This window comes from Tribolium castaneum, chromosome 6 (assembly GCF_031307605.1).
Source record: "Tribolium castaneum strain GA2 chromosome 6, icTriCast1.1, whole genome shotgun sequence".
Lineage (NCBI taxonomy): Eukaryota > Metazoa > Arthropoda > Insecta > Coleoptera > Tenebrionidae > Tribolium > Tribolium castaneum.
The window spans coordinates 1199095-1218471 of record NC_087399.1 but is presented as its reverse complement, the minus strand read 5'-3'; the positions used below and the strand labels follow the sequence as shown (position 1 = coordinate 1218471).

Below are 19377 nucleotides of genomic sequence, written 5' to 3'. Positions count from 1 at the left end.
AAGATAGAATAGGTTTCATTTGATTTTGAGACACTTTAAAAATTGACCAATTTTAAGGGGGGGGTGTTAACTTTTTTTTAATTTTTTTTATTTTCTCATTTACGGCTAAACTATTGTAAAAAGTGGAACTGTTTTGATCCATACCTATGCAAAATGATCCGGGGAATCGATTGGCATCGAGAAAATTGCCAAATTCCCAATAGTTTTTTAGTTATGAATTTTTTAAAATTTTACCAATTTTTGCATTTAGCAGCAATTTGCTCGAAAACTATTAGTCGGAGAACAATAATCTTTTTTGAAAAAAATAGATAATTTAAAGAGCTTTCCAACGATAATACACTTCATGGGGTTATCTCTAATAGTTCCGGAGCTATTGCTCGAGAAATGTTCCGGGTACCCGAAATCGACCAAAATCGCGACAAAAATTGAAAAAATCAAACATCAAAAAATTGAACATATGGACTTTTTGTGGACTTTTAACAACTTTAGTGGGTTGTTAAGACATATAGAAGTCCATAAAAATTTGCTGGAGTGAGTTTAAAAAAAAATTTTTTTTCATCTCTTTGAAGGTAAGTAGTGTAGTACTCAGGAAATTTGAGCAAAAAAAATGAAAATTTTAAATTGCGTGAAAAATTAGTATAATAAAGAAAAAAAGCCGCTGAATCCAATAGAACAAACCGCACTGCTCTACGACTTTTAGTTTTCGAGTTATGAATTTTTTTAATGAATAAAATTTTTCACTATGACAAGTGGCTACCCTAAATTTAGGCAAAAATTTTTAAATTTTTAATTCTTGTGAAAAATCGATATAATATGTAAAATGAGCCGTAAAATTCAACCGAACAAACCGCAATGCTCTACGACTTTTAGTTTTTTTTTTATGAATTTTTTTAGTGAAAAACTTTGATCGCCTCTGTAGCCGGAACCGTTGCCCGGAGCGGCTCCGGGTTTGGTCGAAAAAATAGACAAAATTAAGCGCTATCAGATGGTTTTTTGTTCGTTGCTCTAAGTCTTACAGTTTCCGAGAAAAACGCAAAAAAAGGTTTCCATTTTCACTTTTTTTCAATTTTCAATCGCCAATTACGGCGAAACTATTAAAGATATTGAGAAACGGAAAAATGGAGGATAACCGGAATAAAAAACTCTACAAAATGGCATAGGACTTAAGGCGATATCTCGCAAAAAAATTTTCAATTTTCAAACGCCGATTGCGGCCAAACTAAAAGAGCTAGAAGAAAACGGTTTGTTCGATCGTAAAGAGCACATCAAAATCTATAAGATAGAATAGGTTTCATTTGATTTTGAGACACTTTAAAAATTGACCAATTTTAAGGGGGGGGTGTTAACTTTTTTTTAATTTTTTTTATTTTCTCATTTACGGCTAAACTATTGTAAAAAGTGGAACTGTTTTGATCCATACCTATGCAAAATGATCCGGGGAATCGATTGGCATCGAGAAAATTGCCAAATTCCCAATAGTTTTTTAGTTATGAATTTTTTAAAATTTTACCAATTTTTGCATTTAGCAGCAATTTGCTCGAAAACTATTAGTCGGAGAACAATAATCTTTTTTGAAAAAAATAGATAATTTAAAGAGCTTTCCAACGATAATACACTTCATGGGGTTATCTCTAATATTTCCGGAGCTATTGCTCGAGAAATGTTCCGGGTACCCGAAATCGACCAAAATCGCGACAAAAATTGAAAAAATCAAACATCAAAAAATTGAACATATGGACTTTTTGTGGACTTTTAACAACTTTAGTGGGTTGTTAAGACATATAGAAGTCCATAAAAATTTGCTGGAGTGAGTTTAAAAAAAAATTTTTTTTCATCTCTTTGAAGGTAAGTAGTGTAGTACTCAGGAAATTTGAGCAAAAAAAATAAAAATTTTAAATTGCGTGAAAAATTAGTATAATAAAGAAAAAAAGCCGCTGAATCCAATAGAACAAACCGCACTGCTCTACGACTTTTAGTTTTCGAGTTATGAATTTTTTTAATGAATAAAATTTTTCACTATGACAAGTGGCTACCCTAAATTTAGGCAAAAATTTTTAAATTTTTAATTCTTGTGAAAAATCGATATAATATGTAAAATGAGCCGTAGAATTCAACCGAACAAACCGCAATGCTCTACGACTTTTAGTTTTTTTTTTATGAATTTTTTTAGTGAAAAACTTTGATCGCCTCTGTAGCCGGAACCGTTGCCCGGAGCGGCTCCGGGTTTGGTCGAAAAAATAGACAAAATTAAGCGCTATCAGATGGTTTTTTGTTCGTTGCTCTAAGTCTTACAGTTTCCGAGAAAAACGCAAAAAAAGGTTTCCATTTTCACTTTTTTTCAATTTTCAATCGCCAATTACGGCGAAACTATTAAAGATATCGAGAAACGGAAAAATGGAGGATAACCGGAATAAAAAACTCTACAAAATGGCATAGGACTTAAGGCGATATCTCGCAAAAAAATTTTCAATTTTCAAACGCCGATTGCGGCCAAACTAAAAGAGCTAGAAGAAAACGGTTTGTTCGATCGTAAAGAGCACATCAAAATCTATAAGATAGAATGGGTTTCATTTGATTTTGAGACACTTTAAAAATTGACCAATTTTAAGGGGGGGGGTGTTAACTTTTTTTTAATTTTTTTTATTTTCTCATTTACGGCTAAACTATTGTAAAAAGTGGAACTGTTTTGATCCATACCTATGCAAAATGATCCGGGGAATCGATTGGCATCGAGAAAATTGCCAAATTCCCAATAGTTTTTTAGTTATGATTTTTTTAAAATTTTACCAATTTTTGCATTTAGCAGCAATTTGCTCGAAAACTATTAGTCGGAGAACAATAATCTTTTTTGAAAAAAATAGATAATTTAAAGAGCTTTCCAACGATAATACACTTCATGGGGTTATCTCTAATAGTTCCGGAGCTATTGCTCGAGAAATGTTCCGGGTACCCGAAATCGACCAAAATCGCGACAAAAATTGAAAAAATCAAACATCAAAAAATTGAACATATGGACTTTTTGTGGACTTTTAACAACTTTAGTGAGTTGTTAAGACATATAGAAGTCCATAAAAATTTGCTGGAGTGAGTTTAAAAAAAAATTTTTTTTCATCTCTTTGAAGGTAAGTAGTGTGGTACTCAGGAAATTTGAGCAAAAAAAATGAAAATTTTAAATTGCGTGAAAAATTAGTATAATAAAGAAAAAAAGCCGCTGAATCCAATAGAACAAACCGCACTGCTCTACGACTTTTAGTTTTCGAGTTATGAATTTTTTTAATGAATAAAATTTTTCACTATGACAAGTGGCTACCCTAAATTTAGGCAAAAATTTTTAAATTTTTAATTCTTGTGAAAAATCGATATAATATGTAAAATGAGCCGTAGAATTCAACTGAACAAACCGCAATGCTCTACGACTTTTAGTTTTTTTTTTATGAATTTTTTTAGTGAAAAACTTTGATCGCCTCTGTAGCCGGAACCGTTGCCCGGAGCGGCTCCGGGTTTGGTCGAAAAAATAGACAAAATTAAGCGCTATCAGATGGTTTTTTGTTCGTTGCTCTAAGTCTTACAGTTTCCGAGAAAAACGCAAAAAAAGGTTTCCATTTTCACTTTTTTTCAATTTTCAATCGCCAATTACGGCGAAACTATTAAAGATATCGAGAAACGGAAAAATGGAGGATAACCGGAATAAAAAACTCTACAAAATGGCATAGGACTTAAGGCGATATCTCGCAAAAAAATTTTCAATTTTCAAACGCCGATTGCGGCCAAACTAAAAGAGCTAGAAGAAAACGGTTTGTTCGATCGTAAAGAGCACATCAAAATCTATAAGATAGAATAGGTTTCATTTGATTTTGAGACACTTTAAAAATTGACCAATTTTAAGGGGGGGGTGTTAACTTTTTTTTATTTTTTTTTTATTTTCTCATTTACGGCTAAACTATTGTAAAAAGTGGAACTGTTTTGATCCATACCTATGCAAAATGATCCGGGGAATCGATTGGCATCGAGAAAATTGCCAAATTCCCAATAGTTTTTTAGTTATGAATTTTTTAAAATTTTACCAATTTTTGCATTTAGCAGCAATTTGCTCGAAAACTATTAGTCGGAGAACAATAATCTTTTTTGAAAAAAATAGATAATTTAAAGAGCTTTCCAACGATAATACACTTCATGGGGTTATCTCTAATAGTTCCGGAGCTATTGCTCGAGAAATGTTCCGGGTACCCGAAATCGACCAAAATCGCGACAAAAATTGAAAAAATCAAACATCAAAAAATTGAACATATGGACTTTTTGTGGACTTTTAACAACTTTAGTGGGTTGTTAAGACATATAGAAGTCCATAAAAATTTTCTGGAGTGAGTTTAAAAAAAAATTTTTTTTCATCTCTTTGAAGGTAAGTAGTGTAGTACTCAGGAAATTTGAGCAAAAAAAATGAAAATTTTAAATTGCGTGAAAAATTAGTATAATAAAGAAAAAAAGCCGCTGAATCCAATAGAACAAACCGCACTGCTCTACGACTTTTAGTTTTCGAGTTATGAATTTTTTTAATGAAAAAAATTTTTCACTATGACAAGTGGCTACCCTAAATTTAGGCAAAAATTTTTAAATTTTTAATTCTTGTGAAAAATCGATATAATATGTAAAATGAGCCGTAGAATTCAACCGAACAAACCGCAATGCTCTACGACTTTTAGTTTTTTTTTTATGAATTTTTTTAGTGAAAAACTTTGATCGCCTCTGTAGCCGGAACCGTTGCCCGGAGCGGCTCCGGGTTTGGTCGAAAAAATAGACAAAATTAAGCGCTATCAGATGGTTTTTTGTTCGTTGCTCTAAGTCTTACAGTTTCCGAGAAAAACGCAAAAAAAGGTTTCCATTTTCACTTTTTTTCAATTTTCAATCGCCAATTACGGCGAAACTATTAAAGATATCGAGAAACGGAAAAATGGAGGATAACCGGAATAAAAAACTCTACAAAATGGCATAGGACTTAAGGCGATATCTCGCAAAAAAATTTTCAATTTTCAAACGCCGATTGCGGCCAAACTAAAAGAGCTAGAAGAAAACGGTTTGTTCGATCGTAAAGAGCACATCAAAATCTATAAGATAGAATAGGTTTCATTTGATTTTGAGACACTTTAAAAATTGACCAATTTTAAGGGGGGGGTGTTAACTTTTTTTTAATTTTTTTTATTTTCTCATTTACGGCTAAACTATTGTAAAAAGTGGAACTGTTTTGATCCATACCTATGCAAAATGATCCGGGGAATCGATTGGCATCGAGAAAATTGCCAAATTCCCAATAGTTTTTTAGTTATGAATTTTTTAAAATTTTACCAATTTTTGCATTTAGCAGCAATTTGCTCGAAAACTATTAGTCGGAGAACAATAATCTTTTTTGAAAAAAATAGATAATTTAAAGAGCTTTCCAACGATAATACACTTCATGGGGTTATCTCTAATAGTTCCGGAGCTATTGCTCGAGAAATGTTCCGGGTACCCGAAATCGACCAAAATCGCGACAAAAATTGAAAAAATCAAACATCAAAAAATTGAACATATGGACTTTTTGTGGACTTTTAACAACTTTAGTGGGTTGTTAAGACATATAGAAGTCCATAAAAATTTTCTGGAGTGAGTTTAAAAAAAAATTTTTTTTCATCTCTTTGAAGGTAAGTAGTGTAGTACTCAGGAAATTTGAGCAAAAAAAATGAAAATTTTAAATTGCGTGAAAAATTAGTATAATAAAGAAAAAAAGCCGCTGAATCCAATAGAACAAACCGCACTGCTCTACGACTTTTAGTTTTCGAGTTATGAATTTTTTTAATGAATAAAATTTTTCACTATGACAAGTGGCTACCCTAAATTTAGGCAAAAATTTTTAAATTTTTAATTCTTGTGAAAAATCGATATAATATGTAAAATGAGCCGTAGAATTCAACCGAACAAACCAATTCAATAGTGAATAGACTGTATCTTCTCTTTTTTTTTTTTTTTTTTTTAAGTCCCACTTTTTACGATTGCTCAATGGGACCCTTACACCCGTCATACAAACACAAAAATAAACTCACCCTTAGTTTTTGGTGGGGCGGAAATTCGTTTTTTTTCCGTTTCTGACGACTTTCACCATGGTCGTAGAATTACGGCAACAACAGACAAAATAGAACAAAATAAGGAGATTTAAATCATGTTGAGCCACTTTCATAAAAAACAACCCTTCAATAAATAAATCCCATATCTCTGTTCCTAGTTTACCGAAAATTTTTTAATTAATACCAACTTATTCCCTACTGCAAACAGCTCCCCAAAGTAGAAAAAATAACTACAAAAATTGAAAAAAAAAATAAGGGTGAGTTTTTCAAACTAATGCAAACCCCATCGAGTGACCCCTCAAACTTCACCGCCTAACCTGAACATTACAAAAACCCAAAAATGGGTAGGTCTTTTATGGCTCCTTGAAGAGTTAGCAAAATGACTATTGAAAATTACAATTTCAATCACACCATCGTTTAGATTACATCAAAATGCATCTTTTCTCACATATGACAAAATTGCGTCCAACGCTTAGTTTCCGAGATATTTAAAGAATTAACATCAAATTTAAATTTTCGCGCTTGCGTTTATTTTTATCTTTTTTGAGCACATTTTTAAGGTAGCAGTATGTAAAAGCATATGAAAGTTCAAAAAACTATAATAGAACGAGTTTTAACAAAAATATTTTTTTTTTCACCTTTTTGAAGGTAAGGAAATTTTTGCAAAAAAATTGAAAATTTTAAATCCCGTGAAAAGTTGGTATAATACAGAAAATGAAACGCTGAATCCAATGGAACAAACCGCATTGCTCTACGACTTATAGTTTTTGAGCTATGAATTTTTTAATAAATAACCCGGCGCATCCACCATTTTTGATTTAAAATATAATTTTTAAAACATGCTTTCGAATAAGATTATGTTATAAAAAAACATATGTAAAACATACAATCTGCCGCAAAATTCACTGGAACAAACCGTTTTCCTCTGCAACTTTTAGTTTTTGGGTTATAAGTTTTTTAATAAAAAATATTAGTATGTATCTCAAGTTCTTAAAAGTCAATTGATTCGATTTTGTTTTGACCGTTCAATCAACAAGATTAAATGCATATTAATCAAGAATGTGCCAAGTTTTCTAAAATTGGGCATTTATCTCAACATCCAGACGTGACTATCTGGAATTTTGACGTAAAGCGATCACATCCAACTACATTCCCGTCGATTAGTTTAGTTAATTCAACGCTTCAGACAGATAAGACACAACCATCATTTACGCCCGTTTAGTGCAAACGGTAAATTTTGAAAGACGCTATGCATACAACTTTTTCCGGGATAATCCGGCCCTTATGCACAGATTATCGCCAAATCCGAGCCAACACCGGCCAATCGGATCAGAGTTTTTCCGGTGACAATTAACTCAAATATTTCACCACCATCGAACGAATCTTGCCGAAACAATACAAGTTAATAGAAAGGAACCTCGAGATCCTATATCATCCCGGTAACGACGCTATAAAGCATTAAAGGGCGTAAAAGTGTCATCAAAGTATAAAAGCGTCATTTTTCACCCGGAGTTGGCAATGCGCGCCAACTTTATTCATAAAACGTTTTATTTGAAGCGTCGGCACGCTAGCGTGTCTACAATTATTGTTATTACGAATCGCAACGGAACCACAGAACTAATCCAAACTCGAGCCCCTCTCTACATAAATCAAGACGATCGATGCGGTCTGAGCAACACACCCGCAAACGCCTGTCTTACAGCAACAATCGATCGATTTTTGGCTAATTCAAGCGAAATTTTTCTTTGCGACTCGAGCTAAGCCGATTTTGTCCCAACACGTTAGGGCAGACGTGCTCAGAATCAGCTTAAAGCGGAGGGTTGGCGGCGCTTTAGGGCCAACTTACCGACTGTTAGCACATGATTCTTGGTCAGGCCCTATCACAAACTTTATAATCTTGTTTGCAAATTTTTATTGAAAAGAGAATTAATTACGCAGCGGGGCGGAACGACACCCCGTTTCAATTCCAAGGTCGGAACTATTTATTTAAAAAAAGTTTGCGCCATATTACGCCAGAATTGTGATGGAATTGACAGTTATGACAAGTTTACCAACTTGGTAATCTCGTTGTGGGGCTTCTTCCACAAGACTCAAGGATTTATGATGGAAAACGGATTCAAAGCCTGGAACTTGTAGTATCCGACAAATATGTGATGACTTGTGCCCGATTCATTATTAAAGTGTAAATACCGTTGATTTATCAGACTTAAGCTGGTTAAGCTTGCAAAAGTGCCGAAATATTAATTTCGTGTTAGCTGTTTCAATCAAAACCGAATTTGCAAATTCGAAATTTATCGCCAAATTCATTGAGATTCCCGACTAGACTTCCAAGAACTCGAAAGAATCGTAATGTCGGTCGTTTAGTTGCATTCGCCTCGCATGCATCAACACTCTAAGGTGCCATAAAACGCAGACAATACACTTTTAATAATTAGGTACTTCAAGGTTTGGACGTTATTTTTTTGGGCGTCAAAGATTTTCAATAACCGTTAATAAAATCGTCGATAAATCGGCTCGCTTCCGAGGTTAATAGGGCTTGAAAGAAGGCAATAAAAATCTGGCGGTTTTGTAGCGATTTTCCCAATAATGCGGCAAAAAATTAATAATCGGGAACTATTCAAAGTGTATCCAGAGCGGCTAATTGGCGTCGACTCGGCAAGATCCCCTAAAGTAGGTCTGGAGTTTCCCGTAATCCATTTGAAAGCGCATCCTTTTTTCCCGTCTCGCTTTTTATTTTAGCTTGAAGCAACACGAAACCGCTCCAGACCACATTACCGCCTCCGGAATGGAAGTTTTCAGTTCGTAAACTCCAAAAAGGTAATAAAAAACCATTAATCCGACGTTGTAACCAAAGTGTGAATTACATCGAGATAATTGGGACGGAGCAGCGTCGTAATCGACATTACTGCACCTTTGTACGCGCGCAAATTGCACACACCGCCATCAAAAGTTACTTTAGACGGATTTCCAATATCGCAATGTTAATCAAAAATTAATTACGGCTTGTGTCACTCCAGTAATTAATCAAGCTTCGAGTCAACGCCAAAAATCAATTAGTTATGATGCTCAAATGCTCGTACCCGGCGCCTCCACCAAAAATCAAGCACGCGCGCGCGAAAAAATTCAACCCTAATTCTTGCAACTTTATTTGCATTCAAGTAGTAAAATTAAACGGCACCGAAATAAAATACTCTTCTTCTTGCCTTGAGAAGTTTCGTAATTAAAGCAAACCTTTCGCTCCTCTGACACTAAGTGTCTTCTATTCCTTTGCGTCTCCTTTAATTCTTTACATTTCGCAGCTGGATGTTTAATATTTTCGCCTTCTTTGGCCGGGGGCTTTATTAAAAAAATTATCATCGCTTTCGGCATCTGCGCCCGGCCGGGATTTCACCCCGCTCTGCTTTATTCACATTCAGTCACAACTAACCTGCAGAAAAAATATACTATTCTCTTTGGCACAAAGTGTTTTAAGCGTGTTGACTTTAATTCCGGCTGGAGCGTGTCAAATGATTCCCGGCCGAGAATTCGTCAATTTTCCTCTGTGACGTGATCGATCCTTTCTAAATCCCATTCTCTGGGGGCGGCCTTAATAGAATTACACTGGAACAACGTTTCCTCGTTCAAGTAATACATTCGATCAGACTTTCAAACAGTAAATTATTAATCACGTCAGGAGGCGTCCTGTTTGCCGCACGGCGGTCCTCAAACAATCCTACAACTAAGGCAATTTGCTCCAGAGGGATTATTATGATATTCAAATCGAGGAGAACCATGCCCAGAAAGTTGGAGGACAGCAGGTGTGCTAAATTAACTGGCGAACCACTGCAGGGTCAGATTAAAAGGGTTCGCCGCCCTAATAAATGGGGATGCATGTTGCTATGTGATAGCTTCCCGCAGGATAATGGCGGGTAATTAAGCCACGATCCTTCGACAAACTTGCACCGATTAGAGGAAGAAATCGCACTTCCGGTCCACCTTCCCTTACATACGGCGCAGCGAAATTTCCCTATCCGGTGTTCCGCTCCCGCGGGACTTGCCCGGGCTCATGCATTTGCAATTATTGACCACCGGCATCCCTTTTTTGTCTCCAGAAATTCAATCCCCAATTCTACAGTGTGGACAATAAATAAATTGTTACAATGCGACTTAAATTACTCCAGAGTGGAAAAAAGAAACAACGGATTTAATCGAAGGATATTACAAAGAGAATGCTTAAGTTTTTTATGTAACACAAAGTTGCTACTACAAAGTCCATTATCGAAATATTTTGGCATAACTGAGTCCTTTAATTTGGCCAATCGGACACGTGGCAGCGAATTAACGCGTCAAATGACAATTATCCTCGCCCAAAAGTTTGTCTGTGTCTAACGTATATTGTGACACCAATTACTGCATAATTTGCATTGAAATTGATTTAAATGTAGCTTTTGTAACACATTTTTCAAAGTGCAGTTCCAGTAAGCACACAGACGGAGATTTAACGTTTTTTTAACGTTACAACGGTTGATATAACGTTGTACATGGAAATTTACAACGTTGCTATATGGTTGTATAATTACGTTTTTTTAACGTTTATGTTAAATAATTTTTTTACCAATTTTTAAATGTTAAAATACGTCTTAACTTAAAGTTATATTTACGCAAAAAACGTAAATACAACGTTATTAATAACCGTATTTACTGACGTTAGTTTTAAACGTATAATTAACGTTGTCTAATAACCTTTTAATTGAACGTTGTATTATTGTCGTGAAACGAAATATAGGTAAACGTAACTCTTGCATCTATTTTTGAGAATCATTGTAAAATATAAAAGCTGATATAAACAAATAAAAAAATCAGAACAGTATATTATACAAGTTTTATAAGACGTTCTATTGGTTTTGGAGGCCGACGGAGAAGTGCGTCAATAGAATGAGTGCCACAATTAACTCTTATAAAACGAGTGTACCATACTATTTTTCTGCAAAAACAGCATTTTTAAAATGTTGCTTGTTTTTATATTCTCCATAATTTTACGTTATATTGTTACGTTACAAAATCGTTTAAATAGTTACTTAAAAAAAATTACAAATAAATAAATTGTTATGACGAACAAATGCGACCTTTATTACTCCGGAAGTAATGGTAAAAGAAACAACGAATTTAATCGAAGAATATTACAAAGAGAATGCTCAAGTGCTTTATTTTTATTTTCGTTAGATGGCTTAAAATGATGACTAATTGGGGCAATTTTTCAGCAAATGCGACGATTTTCTGGCAAGAAATTAAATTGGTTGGGAAACAATTGGTCGTGACTTAATTAACAGTCAGTCCAGACTGGACCGCTTGTAATTGGATTAAGGAGTGATTAAATGCTAAAGACGATAAATCGATGAAACTAAGACCCGTGCAAATGTTTGGTGACCAAAATTTTATTGGTTTATTTGAAACATATAATTAACGTTTCAAAAACACTTACTGGTAAAATGTAAAATTATCTGAATAAAAACAACATTTTTATGTTGACGTTGATTACTGGTTTTAGATATCCCATAATTTTACGTTATATTTTTACGTAAAAAAGTCGTTTAAACAGTTACTTAAAAAAAACGTTAATGTTTTACGTTACAAAAACGTAGACATTTTTGCATGGATTTAATGGTAAACATGACGTTCTAGCACCTAATTAACTGAGAAGATTCAAAGTTGGTAACACTAGATAACACTGCCACATTTTTGCAAATTTCTGTGACGGTAGTTTTTGCCCCAAATTTGAATAAACCGGCGACGATAAATCCAGCAACTTGAAGTAATTATCGTGTTCATCAAAGGGAGTGTCGAGTCGACATTTCCACTCTCCGGGTGAAAAAAATTCGCTTTATATGGGCGGTCATCTGTTCGGGTCACACGATCCGATTCTTCTTATCCGCAAAGTCCCGATAATGACCGTAACTAACGAGGGATATTACAACAGCAAAGCTCCATTTCAACTGATATCGCATTTAATAAAGCTCCCGAGCTTATTACCAGGTGTTGTTTCACATCATCCCGTAATTTTTGTCCGATCAAGCGGAATTTTAATTCCGGAAGACGCCGATGAAAAATCGCTTTAATCACGACGAGTATTTCATATACCTGAGCTTAAATTACATTGCAATAATTGTGATGAATGCGAGGCCCGGTTTCATAACACGGCGGAAGCATGATGTTTTTAAAAGCTCCAGCCCGGCAGCTTATTAAACACCGGCAAGGTTTCCGCTTTTGCCCGGGACGCCAATTTGCATAATTGTTATTGAATTTTGATTGCATCAAAGGGGCTATTAAACGGCTTTTTCTAGGCCGTTTCGCGCTCACGGTATCGCGCTATTATAATTTAATAGATCTCCTTCCGATTGCCAAATCTACCGGAATCGTGCACACTGAATAAATCCGAATCGAATCTCAGGCGCTTCTGTGTATCTCCGAGATGCTACTTTGAGTCGGAGCTCGTGACTGGAGAAGAGGAACGCTTTATTACACCCTCGACGTCGTTCATATTCAAACCTAACTGTTGGTTTGTCATTTTGCAAAAGTGAACAGTCCGGAACCGGTCTCATCGATCCCGGATTACAACCAGATCAATTCAGACAATTTGGCTGCACTGATACAGCGATTTTTCCATTTTTCAGTCTGGAGGGAAATTTCATCACTCAGAAAGTTTAGTTTTCGAGTCAATTTTTTTGCACAGGAAAGTCGTCGAATGCCAATACTCGCCCGATATTGCATATTTCGCGAAACTGGGCTCCCTTAAAATTTGTCGAGCTGATGGTATGAAATTTTCCGGCCGATATCCGGGCTCATATGAGTAGATTTACAGTTATTAACTTTGGCGTATTTACATTCCATCAGGGGAAAGCGCCTCCGAGGAAATCCATTGAAAAAATTCGGTATTTTTAGGATGTCAATGATCTGCGATAAACACCTAAAAATACCCACTCGTGGGATTGGGGTTTTTACCAAAGGGTGCCAAAAATAGCTCGTTGAATGCAGTGTGATATTTCAATTTTTGTGGATATTGTAATTAACCCTGAATGAAATGGCGGGAAAGTCATTAATTTGCAATTAAGCGGTTGCATTGAAACCCAACTCGTGACTTTCAAAAGTCAGATATTTGTGTTTCAGCGTCTCATCAATCACCATCGCGGTGTCAATTTAATATAAATTGAAAATAAATCCCAAACCACGATTAGATGCATTTCGGCAAAAACACGCGAGATACAAAGCAAGATTTATGATCTTTTAAACAAAGATTCCGTATTTACAGTGATGCTCCACGTTGATGTATCACTTTTGATTATTATATAACAAGTTTCGAGAACGGATATTTCAGAGAGAAACGAAAGACGCGGTGTGAATACTAAAACGGAAATAAATTTTCTTCTCTTTCAACAATAAATCGGGTTTGATTAGGAATTATTTGCACGGGAAGAATCCTTTATCTGACGCAAATTTGCAACTGCAAAGTCCACGCCTGATTTACCAAATTACCGAAATATTTTGGCATAACTGAGTCCTTTAATTTGGCCAATCGGACACGTGATAGCGAATTAACGCGTCAAATGACAATTATCCTCGCCCAAAAGTTGGTCTGTGTCTAACGTATATTGTGACACCAATTACTGCATTATTTGCATTGAAATTGATTTAAATGTAGCTTTTGTAACACATTTTTCAAAGTGCAGTTCCAGTAAGCACACAGACGGAGATTTAACGTTTTTTTAACGTTACAACGGTTGATACAACGTTTTGCATTGAAATTTACAACGTTGTTATTTGGTTGTATAATTACGTTTTTTTAACGTTTATGTTAAATAATTTTTTTACCAATTCTTAAATGTTAAAGTACGTCTTAACTTAAAGTTATATTTACGCAAAAAACGTAAATACAACGTTATTAATAACCGTATTTACTGACGTTAGTTTTAAACGTATAATTAACGTTGTCTAATAACCTTTTAATTGAACGTTGTATTATTGTCGTGAAACGAAATATAGGTAAACGTAACTCTTGCATCTATTTTTGAGAATCATTGTAAAATATAAAAGCTGATATAAAAAAATAAAAAAATCAGAACAGTATATTATACAAGTTTTATAAGACGTTCTATTGGTTTTGGAGCACGACGGAGAAGTGCGTCAATACAATGAGTGCCACAATTAACTCTTATAAAACGAGTGTACCATACTATCTTTCTGCAACAACAGCCTTTTTAAAACGTTGCTTGTTGACGTTGATTATTGGTTTTTATGTTCTCCATAATTTTACGTTATATTGTTACGTTACAAAATCGTTTAAATAGTTACTTAAAAAAGTTATAAATAAATAAATTGTTAGGACGAACAAATGCGACTTTAATTAGACCTACTTTAGGGGATCTTGGCGAGTCGAAGCCAATTAGCCGCTCTGGATACACTTTGAATAGTTCCCGATTATTAATTTTTTGCCACATTATTGGGAAAATCGCTACAAAACCGCCAGATTTTTATTGCCTTCTTTCAAGCCCTATTAATCTCGGAAGCGAGCCGAATTATCGACGATTTTATTAACGGTTATTGAAAATCTTTGACGCCAAAAAAAATTTAACGCCAAAACTTGAAGTACCTAATTATTAAAATTGTATTGTCTGTCTTGTATTTTTCAGAATCATTGTAAAATATAAAAGCTGATTTAAAAAAATTAAAAAAATCAGAACAGTATATTATACAAGTTTTATGAGTTCTATTGGTTTTGGAGCCCGACGAAGAAGTGCGTCAATAGAATGAGTGCCACAATTAACTCTTATAAAACGAGTGTAATATACTATTTTTCTGCAAAAACAGCCTTTTTAAAATGTTACTTGTTGACGTTGATTATTGGTTTTATATTCTCCATAATTTTACGTTACAAAATGGTTTAAATAGTTACTTAAAAAAAAACGTTCCAAATTACGTTAAATTAACGTTTCTTTCTTTATGTAATTTATACGTTAGTTTGATAATTTGGCTTTTCTTAATGAAATCTTGCACTTTTGAGCGTCTGTTGCCGCTGTTTATCCGGCTTCAGGTTGCATTTAGCCATCGCCTCCCACTTTAATGCTTTTCCGATACTCTCTACTGGGTCAAAGTTGTTATCTCTCCTTTGTCTCCGCGAGTCGGCTTCCATCATGTCGATCAAGGCGAAAAATCAATTGTGATAATGGCCGGTGTCTGTCCCGCATTGTTAACATCATAATTCGGCGTTTAGTGGTCGCCTTATTCCTCGCACGTACGGCGCTATAATAGAGCCCTAAGTAGAGCATTATTGAAATGCTAAACACAGGAGTTGGGGGTTCGACCCGACCATCTCCAGGGACACGAAATGGAGCCGCTCTCACGCACATATTCAAATAAGCCACACGTCTGCCAGGATATGGATGTGTTTGCTGATGTTCCCGGCATGCAGACACGCCTCAGGATTTAGGCAGCAAAAGCAATGCATCATTTTTAACGGCGTTTATCTGTTTGTATCGACCTGTCGCCATACATCAGTCGTCCGCTCTGAATTGATTGTCTGCTAGTGAAATACTATTTGCCACTCAATCATACAGCAGGTTAGCCAATTTAGCAGCTTTGTAAGGAGCGCTTTGAAACTGAGCCCCACATCGGTGTCAAATTAACCGCGTGAAAGGCCGCACAAAACGATTTGTTCGGCGTTTTTAAGGCGCGATCGATGCAACCATCGATTGCAAATAAAACAACTCGAATACTTTACTCGTTTATTATCTAAACACATTCAACAGTTCAACGATGATTCTCTCACTCCCAAACTTGTCCAGAAGTTGAAAGGGATTCAAAGTTTGCCGGCATTGTGTGCTAGTTCTTTCAGGAATGTAAAGCGCGGGTTAATGGCTTCGCGATTGATATTTCAGTTTATTTGCTGGGGAAAAAAGCTTAAAGACTAATCCGGAGATGGAAGGAATGGGAAAAGTGAGCAACAACTGGAAACAGTTCAGGAAAATAAGACACGTTTATTGTCGCGAAATTGAAACACAAGTAAACGTTTGTCAACGGTACAAAAGACTATCGGGAACGTAATTGATATTGCAGAAGACGTGAATCTTTTATGAGTTTTGTATATTTGCTCGCTGAGACGTAAATATTTGAGTTTTATCCGGGACTAAAAGGCGCACAACTTCCAAAAATGTACGCAGTAACGAATTCCCTCGAAATTAAAAATACCTCCTCCTTGCCTATCTAGCGCACAAAAAACTGCAAGGTGTGAGAATGCACTCCCACTTAGAAAACTGACCAATTGCAAGGCGCGTGAAAAGGCAGCAAAAAACTGGCGCTTCGTTATTCGCCGAATAACTGCTAAGTCGTCTGAAATTTCCTATGAAAATCTCAAGTTTTTAATTAATTATACTCCGGTTAAAAGAATTGAAACAGATGTCGTCTTTTCTATTTTCGCTTCATTGACTTACTGTTTTAATTTTTTTTTTCATACGTCTCTGTCGACAAAACTAGAAAACTTACGCTTCAAATTGCTTCAATTTGGTCACATGATCACCCATTTAATTGCGGATTATATTAATGTCGCTTCTATAAACCGGTCCTTAAACTATTAAAAACTATTCGTTTCATTGTCTCTTTTTACAACTTTAATTAACAATTGATCGGAGCTATTATTGATAATTTTTCAATTAATCTCTTATCAGCGTCCAAATTCAATTTCCGTTCAAAAATTTTATAAATCTCCTCTCGCATCAACCGAAAGCTAATGACTCCATCATGTTGGTTCGTTTCGCATCAAATTTGCTCTTACTTCTGCCGGGTCTGACATGCCTCAGCTACATCCCGCCCTACATACAAGTAAGTCGCAACTTAGGCCCAACCTGTCCCTGTACCATCACATTGTAGAACACTGCCCTTCAAATCCAACTACCGGAAGGTGTAATCCAAGGTCAAGCCCGCCATACTAACGGCCTAAGCATGCCTTATCATTCTTACGAAGGCATTCCTTATGCAAAACCACCTGTTGGCGAGCTTCGCTTCAAAGTAATTCTCCTTGTGAAAAACCAACCACGATCACAAGTGCTAATTTCAGCCTCCTCAAGCGCCCGATAAGTGGAACGGGGTGCTGGATGCCAACGGCAAAGTGCCTCACTGTGTCCAGATTCCTCCGGTGGATGAAAACGAATCCGAGGATTGCCTCTATTTGAACGTTTACGTGCCGAAGGTGAGCTTCCGGATGCCGGGCTTTTAATTGCGAACATTTGTAGCCGGAGCCGGAAAACACCGGACCCAAACCTGTCATGGTGTGGATTTATGGGGGCGCTTTCACGTTCGGATGGGCCAACGGTAGTTTCTACGGCCCGGATTTTCTCCTTGAACAGGACGTCATTGTCGTGCATTTCAATTACAGACTCAACGTTTTCGGGTTTTTGAGTACCGGTGATTTGGCATCGCCTGGCAATTATGGTCTTAAAGACCAACTGGCGGCCTTGAAATGGGTCAAAACACACATCGCCCTCTTCGAAGGCAACCCCGAAAACATCACACTTTTCGGCCAAAGCGCTGGAGCTGCCTCAGTCCAGTACCATCTAATTTCGCCAAAGAGCCGGGGTTTGTTCCAACGAGCAATCTCCCAAAGTGGCAGTACCATCTGTCCATGGGCCCTCCAAACCCATCCAGCCAAAATCGCATGGAAAATCGGCCTAGCAGCTGGGTTTTTTCGTTTTGGTACCACCTTTGATCTTGTAGCCTATTTGAGGAGTTTGAGTGCATATAGACTCAAAATCGCGGCCATGATAGGCCCAAGGTTCACCCTCAAAATGGAGGAGGCGTTGACTTTTTCGCCGGTTTTTGAGCCGGAACATGATGATGCGTTTCTGACAAAGAGTACATTGGAGGCCCTCAAAAAAGGGGATTTTGAACGGGTTCCCTACATTGTCGGGTTCAATTCGCGCGAGTTTGGAATTCCTCAAAAGGAAATAGGGGTGACCAAGGTTATCCTCAATCTCTTGCCCAGCAAAAAGTTTATCCCACAGGATTTGAATAACCGGGCGAGAATGGCAGGTTACGCAGTTAAAGCGTTTTATTTTGGCTTTCAGTCACAAATACGAACCAAGCAGTACCTCAATGTAAGTACTGACAATTACTACGATTGATTCTTGATGTTTGAGTTAGTTCTATAGTGATAACGCCTTCTATCGCCCCATAATCCAAAGTGCAAGGCTCTATTCCAAGTATGCCCCTCTCTACATGTACGAATTTTCCTACCAAGGGTATCTCCTTGGGAAGAAAGCGTTGCTAATGAGCAAAGATAGAGAAGTCAACGGTACAACAATCAGCCAAACGGCAATTTTTGACAAAAACTTGTAGGTGTGATACATTCGGAGGAGCTTTGGTACATTTTCAGTCGAAGAGACTTGGAACAAGCCAATGAACACGACCAGTTGATAAGGCAACGAATGGTCAAACTATGGACGAATTTTGCCAAATTTGGGTACCACACGAGTACCACGATTTGTCCAATTTAAAACTGGTACTTGTAGCAATCCAACTCCGTCAGACGACGATCCGGTGCTTCAAAATACCACTTGGCCGCGCTACCAACCCGAGGATTTCTCCTACTTGAATATAGATCTTGACATGAGGGTTGAGAAGAATTTCCGAAGTGAGGCGATGGAGTTCTGGCGCAAGTTGTACGATACGTACGCCCGGCCCCCTTTTAATACATACTAGCTGTAGTTTTAATAAATTCTAAAATAAATTAAGACCGTTTTCTATGAAAATCTTAAATTGAATTTAACTGTACAACAATTAATGAAAATAAAAAGCCCAACAAACAACTGGTCAAAAATGACGTTATGTTGTGATCGAAACCAGTCTTTCATTTCCCCTTTTTCGCTCCATTTTCCTTTTATGGTATTTTTATATTTTGAGAACTTTAAACGTGTCTCAGTCGGAAAATTACTTCTTCGCTAAAGTTTTTCTCAGTGGAAAATTTACTAAATTAGGTTAAAAGCTTGGTATAATTTGCCTTTAACGTTAAGGCACTCGTTGAAATTTAGCAAAAAATTGCTTAGTATTTAACTTAGTCCACTTTATGAAATACAAGGTAAGTCTCCCTAAAAGATTTTTTATTGTATATCTCGAAAATAATGATAGATATGCATGGGAATCGAAGTAATTATACTCGAACTATGACGAATAATAAAAATTCACGCTGAAAATGTGAGTTTTAAAAACCCGCCTTCGTGACAATGTAAAATTAACACAAATCCACTCGAGTTTGATAGCA

At 36.2% G+C, this 19377-nt stretch overlaps 2 protein-coding genes across 3 annotated transcripts in view; one reads left to right on the top strand and one right to left on the bottom strand.

The window, feature by feature from the left end:
* LOC657358 (uncharacterized) overlaps window positions 1-19377 on the bottom strand; it is a 61041-nt gene that overhangs the window by 32885 nt on the left and 8779 nt on the right. The window lies entirely within an intron of this gene.
* On the top strand, window positions 15113-18573 carry LOC107397430 (juvenile hormone esterase-like). Its single transcript, XM_015982960.2, has 5 exons — window positions 15113-16943; window positions 16992-17129; window positions 17179-17310; window positions 17354-18214; window positions 18261-18573. The coding sequence occupies exons 1-5, from the start codon at window positions 16863-16865 to the stop codon at window positions 18453-18455; spliced, it is 1407 nt and encodes a 468-aa protein (XP_015838446.1). The 5' UTR covers window positions 15113-16862; the 3' UTR covers window positions 18456-18573.

Excerpts from the sequence above, each read along its gene's own strand:
- LOC107397430 (XM_015982960.2), top strand. The coding sequence starts at position 16,863 with ATGTTGGTTCGTTTCGCATCAAATTTGCTCTTACTTCTGCCGGGTCTG. Across the intron at positions 16,944-16,991 it reads ACATCCCGCCCTACATACAA|AACACTGCCCTTCAAATCCA; the intron begins GTAAGTCGCAAC and ends ATCACATTGTAG. Across the intron at positions 17,130-17,178 it reads TTGGCGAGCTTCGCTTCAAA|CCTCCTCAAGCGCCCGATAA; the intron begins GTAATTCTCCTT and ends TGCTAATTTCAG.